The 12,051-nt window shown below is 36.0% G+C and overlaps 1 protein-coding gene across 1 annotated transcript in view; it reads left to right on the top strand.

Moving 5' to 3' along the window:
• PLXDC2 (plexin domain containing 2) overlaps positions 1-12,051 on the top strand; it is a 250,410-nt gene that overhangs the window by 133,190 nt on the left and 105,169 nt on the right. The window contains exons 3-4 of the mRNA XM_061997126.1: positions 4,201-4,347; positions 9,265-9,334. Of these exons, the coding sequence (XP_061853110.1) occupies positions 4,201-4,347; positions 9,265-9,334 (217 nt within the window). The remainder of the gene's footprint in view (positions 1-4,200; positions 4,348-9,264; positions 9,335-12,051) is intronic.

Raw genomic sequence — 12,051 nt, 5'->3', positions numbered from 1 at the left:
TAAACTACTAAAATGTAACTGCCATTTGGCCGGCTGATCTATACTTATTTGCTTTATGAATGTCTCTTCTTTCAACTACAAAGAAACTATGAGTTTTTCTTCAGCATACTATTGTGCAACAGTAGAGCTCATTCCTGGATGCCAGCTGCTTTTTCTCTGGTTGAAGTGACTAGGTTTTTCATTTACAACCTTACAGAGCTATAGATGTAAGCTATGGAGCTACATGGAAAAACATTTTGTTCAGTAGTGTCTGTGGCTTGAATCCAATTGGATCTGGTATTTAAAAGGAAAATATTAATGCAGTTGAATTCAACAGAGGCTCCTAATGTAGAACTTGTTTGATAATATCCTCTGTCTCCTAGAGATTTACAGTACCTTTCAATTTCCATTAAAGAAAAAATGTGACAAGAAGAGAATTGAACCTGTCAAGTCCTTTGTTTGCATATGTTATTACATCATCATTGAATCATGGTGTCTTGTTTTCTTGAGAGAAAACTTTATTGTTTCACGTTGATTTCAATGCTATTTTCATGTACATCTTTGGCCAGAATCCCAGTTAATAATTTGAAACCGTTTCAGAGGCATAATGTTGTTACTTTTAGATATCGTGCACAGTTACTTTATACTTTCTTGATAACAACTCATCCCATACATTTCAACCCCTAATCTGTTAAGGAACAGTACTTAGTGAGGCAACAGGTGTGTGGTATTTGGATTGTACTGGGAGTGTCTATATGTAATGTGCAGAACGGATGTCAGTCACTGAATTGTCAAATACTGAACACCAAAAATTTAAAGAAGGTTTAATCTTTGTTTGTGCTGAGCTTCCATGAATAGTGCATATATTTAGCTTTCCTGAGAGGATTCAGTTGTAGTTGAAGAAGCAATTGGGAGTATATTCATGGTGTCATCAGACATTTCACCCTTGCGAAAACGGTAAGAAATTAATTTTCTTTACAATCTACAATAAGACAGCAACTCAGCATTGAGGATTGCTTCAGGTTAAAAATAACTTGTTTCTACAACAGGAAGAAAGAAGCAGGTTCTAATAAATATTCTAACAGATATTTTGATATCTAATAAATATTCCCTTTATACTCACAAAGGTTGTCAACAGTAACCCTCAAAGATGGTGCAAAAAATCTCTGGAAAAATCCTTTGCTTCAAAGCTCTAATTCTCAATAGAAGAGAGGTACTTCCTACTTCATATATATGAAGTATTTGGATAGACCTGTGTGTCTAGAGAGGCAATTAGAAATAATGTTTTTATCCCCCAAATACCTGGAAAACAATCTTGAAGTGGGAATGGGTATGTTCTCTTCTTTCTTGCATATTCTTTCATTTGTTAACGTGCTTCTACACGATTAAGATATTGAAAAGTTTTATATCTAATTCTACCTATCTGTAGAACTCTACATCTTTATCATATAACTGTTAAATTTATCTTCCTGAGTGAGTAGTTTACACGCAAATTCAGCACAATTTTTGAAGCGTTCTTCCATCTTTTAATGCATCTAGTTACCTATAAGGGGTGGAATGTACTACGAAGCAAGTGCAATCAACCAAATCCAACAAACAGGTCTGTCATAATGAAAAATCATAGTTATATATTGGTGCCAATAAAATGTTTCTCTACAACTGTGAAATTTATGGAAGACTCCAACTCATTTCTATGGTAATGTACATGAGAAACTATGAAGGCACTGACTCTGAATACAAGCGTGGATTCTAACCTTGCTAACTGCTCCCAAGCTGCTCAGGCCAACTTTAGTAAGTAACTGTATGTTGCTTTTTGTAGACATGTTGTAAATGTACAGATATTATTTTAAAAAATTAGGATGTGAGATGTATGCAGATGAATTTTATGAATGTACCATTAAGTTTATGAAGCTTTTCCAAAGAGCAAGAGGAATTTTGATTTCCATCTGTCATTCCATTAGAAGTCAATCTGTTTCCTTCCAGAAGTATCTCAGGTTATTTAACTTGAGTTAGAACTGTAAATAAGACTTTTTGTACACAAAATATGGTAGTTGTCTATACAAGAGTAATTCCTTACACACTGGCAAAATTGTTGAGCTGAAAGCTCTGTTACAAGATGTATGATGAGCCTCTTTATAAGATAGATCAAAATACCATTCAAAGCATTCTTACAGGCACACAAACTAGACTGTGTTAGAGCCTTCCAGTTCTGGAGGTAGAGATCTAGCTACAACTAACTGATGTAGCTTCATTAGTTATGAAAAACTGAGAATGCAAAAACTGCACTATTTTAACCATGGTTTAAATATTGCATGTTTATCTGAAACAAGCTATTTTGTTAATTATTTCTTCTTTGTCTCATTCTTGGAGCTCTTTCACTCAGAATTTCTAATGCCTTAAATGTCAGAATGATAAATTAGACTGGGAAAATAGCTCTTTGTTGTCAAAACTTTTACTATACCTTCTTTGTATACATGACAGTAGTAACTGTTTCTGTTGACCATTAAAGAATAAAAGAATTTGGTAAGATGACTGGCTTTTGTCATCTTTCTGACAGTATAGTTTTAATTATATTCACCTGGACTACTGAAGTTGTTAGAAGTTGCTTCAGAAGTGTCACTGAGATTTACTGCAAAAGTACATACTGTCATATAAAGTATAGCAGAAGGTATAGAAAATGTCAAAGAGAAGATAAGCTGATTATATCTGCAACAGCTTAAATAAAATGCATCAGTAATGATGTTAATGTAGGATGAAATCCATCTGAAATGGGATTTCGGGTCAATATATTTAACCTAAAACATTAATAGTTTCATCTAGAATATAAGCCCTTGCCAAGTATATTTTCAGCTCAGGATGATGTCACTAAGTATCAGTCGTGCATGTTCTAGGGAGTGGGTCATGCAGAGAGGATGTCAGGTCTTCATGGTACCACAGTGTGATATGAAGGTAGTCCCACACTGCTTGTATAGCAAATGCTAAAGAAGAGGAATTCTTCTGTAGCTGGAGGTAATTCTAAGTTCTAAGTCTCCCTCTTCCATTTTCTATGCCACGGTTTATTTCTGAAGTTTATTCTAATTTTAAAATGTTATTATTGAGGCTTTGTTTATTTTTCTCTGGTGCAGAGGAAAAGGAAGGGACAAAAGAACTGAAACATACCAGCATTTTCTGCTTTTACAGTAGTACTTGCAGCTATTCAACAGAAAGCTCTTAGTCCTGTTGATTTAAGTATTTTATGGTCATAACAATTTGACAGAAGTTATGGAAGGCTGTGATTCTGGGATGTTAGTAAATTTAGTAAGTTTTGCCTTGTAAGATTTCAAAATTTTACTTTTTGTACTATGCTAAATGTATATGATTTCAAGTATAAACTGATCACAGTGAGGTTGAGTGGAATCCAGAGTATTTTGAGCATTGAGCATCTCATTCTTTTCATTGAAATGGATATCTCCAAGACTTTTACTGTCTTCTGAACCATGCACTTGTTTGTGGAATTGAATATCTACAAGCTGCAGGATTTGGTGAACCACTAACACAACCTCCTGTTGCATGTGTAGGGTTCATATATTCTACCTCTGAATTTCTTGTGACAAGACTGCAAGAATTAGGAAGCTTTCTTCCATGAATATATATGTGTCTGTCATGGGTTTGTGTGGAGTTGCTTTTTGGCTGGTAACAAGGGGAGGGAGCTGCAGTACTGCCCCCATAAATGGTTCTTGAAGCTTCCCTTGGCTCTGAGTTGGACCCACCTCCAGCCCAGAGGCAGAGGAGTGGTACAAGGTGGAGGTGACCATTCTGTTTATGAATGTTATTTTTTTAAGCTGTTAGCTGCTCATTGCTTTGTTAGAGTATGGCCATTGTTAGAACAATTTACTGGCCCTCTTGCTTTGAAAGCCATCCAAAATATTGCCATAGATTTCACTGATGTGGTTACATGAACTGTATGATCTGGATTTGAGGCTAGTGAACATTATAATCATAAGATAGATAATTGCACGAGGTAAGTGTTTGACTTGCCAACTGCTTGTGGTTAGGAGAAGAGACGTCTTCTGCAACACATTTGCAGTTTGTACTTTTTTTCTTCATTGTTGATTTGCAGGGTAGTCTTTTCTGCTACTCCCAGGAGCAACAGGACTCAGTATTTCAAGGATGAGTTTTCCATAAAACTAAGGTACATCTTCCATTCTAATCTCTATTTACTAAGGTTTTTTTCCCTTTCAGGAGGATACAGATCATAATTATTATACTTCAAGGACGTATGGCCCATATGATTCTACCAGCCGGGATCTGTGGGTCAATATAGACCAAATGGAGAAAGACAAAGTAAAGATTCATGGAATCCTTTCCAACACCCATCGGCAAGCAGCAGTAAGTTTTATACCTTTTTCTTCTTGACTGACATGGATATTTTTCACCAGTGACCAACACAGTATTATTTATTACTAAATATTGTGATTATGGTTCACAGAGATTTATCTTTGCATTTTAGTTGTGAAAGTCTGCACAATGTTGTTATCAAATGATGCTTTCTTGCACCTGCTATAAGAGTCCTTCAGAGATGCCTTTACAGATATATTTAAAATTAATCTGTGTTATTAAGGATCACAATCAAACAGTAAACTATTTGTGTTGCTGAAGTACAGGGAATTTTAGCAACAGAACTGGGTTCAGTATTAAGTTGCAGAAGTTTAAGTCACCACGGAGTATATCTGTGTTTGCATTTCCATTTCATATGAGGCATCACACATTTTTTAATGTTGAGATAACTAATAAAACTCATGAGAATGTTACATAGTAACAGAAGTGAGAGATGTGATTACAATTTCAGGATATCAACAAATAAACATCACAGAATGTAAATATCAATCTTGTTTAACTTACTGTAATCATGATGCCTGGTAAAATGGGTTTGAAAATAATGGGCTTACATGCTTAGAAGTTAAATTGAGTGCTGCATGATTTACAGATGGTATTCTCAGACCTTGCCTGAGTCTGGAAGTAGCATACACAGAAGAGACAATATTAGCACAAATTAAATATAGAAAATTACAGCTCAGGATCGTGGTTCATGAGGTTCTTCTTTCATCTGTTCACTGAATTACCTCCAACAAAAAGTCCTTGGTTTTTGCCAGTTTAAACCCAAAATCTAGGTAATGTCTTATTTTAAAGTTGTACAGTTTTTAAGGATGTAGGGTTGTTTAACAGTTTTAAAGATGAGAGAAAAGCCAAGTTTAATTAAACTTTTGTCAGTTTATCTGTTGTCTCCATGACACCAGCCAGGTGACTGGCTCAGAGGAATGTAAAAGACAGCAAGAAGAAATACTGTGGTATTTAGCTCAGAATACAAAGAGCAGAGTGAGGTGGTAAATCCACTACACGTGACTAACAGAGTCCAATACATAAAATATATTCCTCATAGCCAAATAGACTGTAAGGAGCCAGAGGTAATGAAAATGCAGAAGATTCAGGCAGTTATATATCTTTAGGGTAGATTTAATAAACCACTGTATCAGTTGTTTTCTCAAGACAATGTTTCTAATGAGAAAAAGCCTCAAGGATAACCTAAAGTGAGAACCTGTATTGACTGCCTTACTTTTTTCATCTGGGATCCTAGTGCTCTGTGTTTAGGGAGAGAATGGAAACATGCAAAACCAAAATGTAATAAAGAAATTAAAAATATTTATATAAGGTAAAACATCACTACTAAAAGTAATTTAGAAGGCTTGGAACCTAGATATTAGTGAAATTCCTTTGAGAAATTTGAATCTGTTTTTTAATGATTAGAACTTTTGTTTCCAGTTGGTTTCCTGAGATTATATACCTAAAAATGTCAATTCCAAGGAGGAGGTTTTGTTGAAGTTATTTAACCAGAGGTTTAAAATGAAACACATTTGGTTTGCACATGAGATCAGTGTCGAGGACAATTCAGCATGGCAGAGAGGAGCTTGGCAGCATGAGGGCTTCAACTGTTTCTCCCCAAAACAAATGGATTAGGTTTTTTCTGGTGAATGACAGGTGCCCACTTTTCTTTTCTGCCAGTTCTAGCAAAGAATCCCTGTGTCCCAGTTTAGCACATTGATATCTGTCTCTTTCCATGCTTATCCAAATATCTCGGAGAGTGAACTTCAGTGGCAACAACCATATCTCCATACTTTTTTAAAGACTTTTTTTCTCAAAGATTTGTTTTATACCCCTCATGAAGGATGAAAAAGTACCAGTGAATCATCCTGTAAAGCACTATATTTTATTTATGTGTCTATAATCAATTTTGTGTACGTGTTTGAGCAAACAACACCCATGTGTACCACACAACAAAGTTATTCAAGAGAGATGGGTCTCTGTAACTATATAACAACTTTAGAATCACAGAAGCACTGAGCAGCTCATACATAACTAAGCAGCAATCTATTCCCTTCTTTTCCATAGGGATGAACTTTGCTGTTATTCTTTTTAATAGAGCATTTTTCACATCTTTCTGTGAAATATTACTGTGATATACTACTGTGATGACTGCATTGCTTACATTTCTAAAGATTATTCTCCAATTTGACAGTAGAACAAGGAGTTAAATTACTACATGCTAAATATTAATGATTTGTCAAGGATTCTTTGAATGCTAAAAATTTTACACTGAATTTGTGTGTTTTCCATCATTTGGAAGTACATAATCCTGAGTCCTCAAAAGCTGCCAGTTGGTTTTGCTTCTGCAGGAAAAGTAATAAAGAGAAGATCCATGAGATGGTTTGACTATAAACAACATAGTTATTATTTGGGGGAAGTAACACTCAAACGTTAATGGAACAGTTAAAACACACAGCAGTACAGGATTTATACCACCAGTAGTGATTTGTTGGGGTTTTTTTTTCCCCAATATCTTGCCACTGGCTTCTTAATTGTATAGTACAATTTTACTGGCTCATGGTTAGTCTATTATCAATAAGGACTCCCAGGTGTCTCTCTGCAGAGCTGCTCCCCAGCAGGTCAGTCTCCAGCCTGTACTGGTGCATGGGGTTGTTCCTTCCAAGATGCAGGACTCTGCACTAGTCCTTGTTGAACCTCGTGATATGTAATAGTTGATTACTCAAACTTTGAACTAGATGCAGGAAACCTTCATACTTGGAAACTCAGTTTACTTTCCTGTCAGTCTGATCTATCATTACATGCATGGAGAAAACTTTATTCTAGTGAGTTGGATTACATGAATTCTGATATTCTTTCTAAAAAACGAGATATGCTTTCTAGCAGGAAAAATTAAACTACATCTATTTCTAGTGGCTGTTAACAATACTACATTTTGAAACATCCCTGCTGGGTTTTTGTTACAGTATTATGCTAATCAACTGTCTATATTAAACATTCTTACATTGTCAGAATTTAAGGCATCACTTTGAAATCAATGGGAGATCTACATCTGACTTGATTGTGGAAAGGATCAAGTCTTTACTGTAAAGGTCTTTAATACATTATAGCAATTCAGAAGACTGTTAAGGGAGCACAGTTTCCTTTTGAATCAGTTGAGTGGTTATTGTGTTTTTCAGAAAGTTAATGTTAATAAGTAAAATGGACAATTGTGTATAAAGAAAAAAGGGAAGGTTTGTCAGAAAATTTTATGGTTTTGATAGTGTTCTTGGAAATTGGTAGAGCAAGGATAAAGTTTAAATGGAGCACATTCATAAACATAGCATGCATCTTAGCAGTGAAAACTTTAGAACATGGTAAATAAACATCTGTTTAAGTTAATTTATGAGCTATTTTCTGCATATGCCATTTTGATTAGAAATGTTCAGTTGTATATCCATATTTATGTATATACAGAAAAGGTCATTAGAACTTACTCAGTCCAATTAATACAATGCAAATGGATTTTGCATTCTAATTAAAAGCAAACAGAAAAAGTACTGGTAAACCCTGTCAAAATTCTGTCTTCTACTTAAGTGGAAGGCAAATCTAATTTAAAGTCACTGTAAACCTTCAGCTGTTAATTTCATACTAAATAATTCTTTAAACATTTCTGGTGGATGTAAATATAATTCTTCCTGAGAGAAAGAATACTCAGATACAATCTGAAAATAATATAAACCTGGTATAGAAATAATGGTAGAGGGAAAAAAAAGACAAAAATGCCTCTTTTTTGCCCCCGTTTTTTTTAATGTATGATCTCTTGCCCTTTCTTAAGTGGAGACATCAAAGGTAAGGGTTGGGGCACAGCCACCAACAATCCATCTTCACACCAATTTTTACTACAGTAATTCCTCCTAAATAGAAAATAATAATGATCTGCATACCCAGTTACTACTTGAGCTTTGGGCCATTATGGAAGAGATGTGGTTTTTATGGGATATTACATTTTAAAAACCTTACTGCATTTTCAGTACTCTCTTGTTATGACTACTGCTTTGTTTAGAGTTTAGCTAGGTAGCACACCAGTTGATAATTATGGGTGGTCACAATAATCAGTGAGCTTTGGGGAAGGAGTAGAATAGATGGGAAAGGAGAGAACCATAGGAAGAGAGGGAAAATGAGTTTAAACTTGAATGGTGCTTATGGTGAGCTGAGGACAAGAATCTGCTCTCCAAATTACAATTCTCTGCTATCAATTCATCTGGTAGAGGATGTCACCTGTAGGCTGACAGGGGTAAAAAAGATTTTTCTTCCTTTTTTTTTATTTTGCAATAAGTACTTGATGTAGACTTTGTTAATATTTATGTTGACTATTTCTTTATTAATCATTTGAACTCCTAGTTAACAGTATAGAGAGGTTTGGGAGATGGGGCATTTGGGTTTGATGGGGAATTGCCTTCCAGAGACCAGCCTTCATTGTATAAGCACTCAGGTAACAGGTGTCAGGGAGACCACTTAAATCTGAAGGAGCATGTGGCAGAAGAGCAAACCACCTGCAGTCAAGGGAGTAGGCATTTGGTAAGACATATTGTTAAAGCATTAAATATTGATGGCTCCTCTTGAAAAAGAGGTGAAAGCAATGCTATTTTTTAAAAGGAAAAGATCTACAGACCTTTATTTATTTTATTCATATGAGAGAGTTATAATGTCTGATGTACTTTATTTTCTGATGTCTTCAGTTATGAAGATCCACTGCTTTTGGGTGTTTAAGTGCTGCACAGTTGTTTCTAGATAGCTATTGGAAATTCCAAAGTAAGAATAGCAAAGCTCCAGTGAAAAATAAAAAGCAATGAAACAGATGTTTGAAGTGGAGGACTGTTCATTTTTTTATCTCTTACCTTTCTGTACAATATTGATTTTATTTTCTGGTGTTGTTCCTTTCAGAGAGTGAATCTGTCCTTCGATTTTCCATTTTATGGCCATTTTCTACGAGAAATTACTGTGGCAACTGGGGGTAAGTGGCTTTCTAATCATTTACTTTGGGTAATATGAGAAGTTTCTTGTAGCTTTTTAAAATATCTTTTTCCAGTCATGTATGTCAAGAGGTATACTGCAGTGTTTCTTCAGGAAATTTTGCTTTCTACAAAAAGAAACTGACAATATATCAGTATGATGAAAAACACCCAGCTGCCAAGTTGAACTGTTATAAAAACCTCTTAGTGTAAGACTTTCTAGCATTAATCACTTTCTATCTAGGTGTACTCCTAAGAAATATTTTGTGTGTGTGTGTGTGTCTGGAGCAGTTGCACTTTTGGAAATAGTGCTGGAGCCAAAACAAAGAGGGAAACTTGGGGCAGAGGATTTACTATCCAATGATAAGAAGGGCTGCTAGAAGTATGTAACCTGACCTGTAAGGCAAACCCATGTAAATGCATTGCCTTGGTGTAGTATGGTGTCTGCAACAGTACCATGTGGTTCCTCTCCTTCTATGTGGGGTAAGTATGGCACAGCTCGAGCTCCTGGACTCCACTGATGGCTCATGGTTAGGGTTCTCACTCCCACTGCTGCTGGCTTCTGCTCACACTAATCTCCTGCACTAGTTACAGCCATTGACTCCCACTCCACCTCCTTGAAAGACAAAGAGAAAACCAGAGGAAAGTGAAAAGATGTGGAAGACAACAAATGAGAAAAGGGAGGAGGAGTAATGATCAAAAAATGGAAACACGGGGGCAGAGGGCTTCATCACAGAGAGCACACTCGTAGCGTCCTCTGGTCTAGCATGGACTTTGACTGGTGATGCTATGCCTAGATATGTGATGGGACAAACAGACAGAAACATGGGCCACCAGGACCAATCCTACCTTGTCCCTGGTCAAGGTTTCTCTTTCTCATGCAATGAGTGACCAACTGTCCGGTACTGGGGGATGCCCATGTCCCAATATTGCTCTGAATTGTAATGGTATGACTAAAAGATTGGGGAGGAATTGCAACCAGTGTCTCCACAAGGGTAGGAGCTGAAACAGAGGTTTCTGTCATGCTCTGCATCAAGATCTTTATTTTGTTACCAAAGCAGAAGAATATAAGAGATGAAGAGAGGTGAATGAAGGCTAGTCATGAATGTTAGATTTGCAGTCAGAATTATTAAAAAGTATGCATAATGATGTGGTGACTTGAGTAGCACGGCTTTCTTTTCTTTATCATTAATGATATTTTGTTCCTTCTTTGGAGAATATGAGCCATGAACTATTGATTCAGATTTTGAGACTTGTCAGATTTCCATTCTGCTTTACTTTGGTTTCATTTTGGTGTTTGATCATCAATGCCTAGTTCTGTGCTCTCTTATTAGAGAAGCTGGATTTGATGAGGTGCCAAAATCAACTGTATGATCGGTGTTATCTGAAAGAATGGAGTGGGATGGATCCTGTGCAACTGAAACAGCAGCAGTGAGGACAGTGTTCATTCTGTAAATGTCTGCTTATTCTTACTGCTGGACATGGTTCCTTTAAATTTCACAGAGTTCACTCTTGCTCCAAGTAACTCTTCTGTGGTCACTCTACTACATCTTCACTTATAAGGAAAGCCCTGAAATTTTATCAATGCTGGCACCAGTATGCTGCTGTTATCAATCTCCTCCATCCAGCCCCAAAGATTTGGGAGTAAAGTTAAGCTCCTAAGGAGAGCTGTACAGTAGTATTTTGTGTGGGAACCATTTTTTTTTTTGGCGTAGAGTATTTGGGAAATCTGAGTGTTTTGATTTGTTTGGTTTTGGGATTTTTAACACCAAAAAAAAGTGTGAAGGCATATAAAAATAGCTGCAGTTCTGCATCCCTCTTGTCTCATACTAATAATGGAACACTGAATGATAATTCTGCTTTTGTTTTTGCTCCAATTTACTAAATAAATGAATATTGCTGTGAATAGATCAGTGGATTATTGTCAAGCTAAATAACACTTGAACATCACTCCTTTTACTGTAGGCCACTGACATTAGCAGAGATGTTTCTGTCTTTCATTTGACACTTCTGTGAGTTTTAACCTCAATTTGAGCATGAAAAAGTAAGGTCTAACTGGTAATCACTTTAAAAATATAATCTTCATAGAGCCCTGTACCTGTAAGTCATCTTGTCAATCCAAAACAGGATGCAACTTCCAGAACTTTTAAGCTGAAAAAAAGAAAGATCTATTTCTATCTTAACTCTCTGATAAATGTTTTGCTTTGACTAGATTTGCAACTTTTTGTTACCATAAATCATTGGTGGTGCAGTGTGTCTTATAGCCTAGTAACAAAAGATAGAGAGGTTCCAAGTACTTTTTATACTGTATGGTGTACTGTTTCTTACTAACCAATATTCAACAATGGCATTACTATTATTAGAGTTCTGGAACACCTCCAGAGGTTATTCTGAGATCAGAAGAGTTACAGAGTTCGTGTGTATAGGCATCTCCCATGACAGATGTCCACTTCCTAGACAGCAATATATGATTAATTATGCTAATGACAGCATTACAAAACTGTTTACCTCCAAGTCATAGATCAAATGACCTTGTTTAAAGGAAAGTTTAGAACAATTGCATGTTAAATCCCTGTTACAATAAAAATTTCTCCCCAAATGGTTTCTGCCATTCTTCATGCAGGGTGCCCTGTGGCATAGTACAGTTGCTTTAAGGTGACTTTGAAATGGCTGCAGTATAAAACTCAGCTTTTTTTCTCTTTTTAACTAACATTTCTTT

The sequence above is a fragment of the Colius striatus genome, chromosome 5 (genome assembly GCF_028858725.1).
Source record: "Colius striatus isolate bColStr4 chromosome 5, bColStr4.1.hap1, whole genome shotgun sequence".
In the NCBI taxonomy this organism is placed as follows: domain Eukaryota; kingdom Metazoa; phylum Chordata; class Aves; order Coliiformes; family Coliidae; genus Colius; species Colius striatus.
This window is presented reverse-complemented; position numbering and strand designations above follow the sequence as displayed.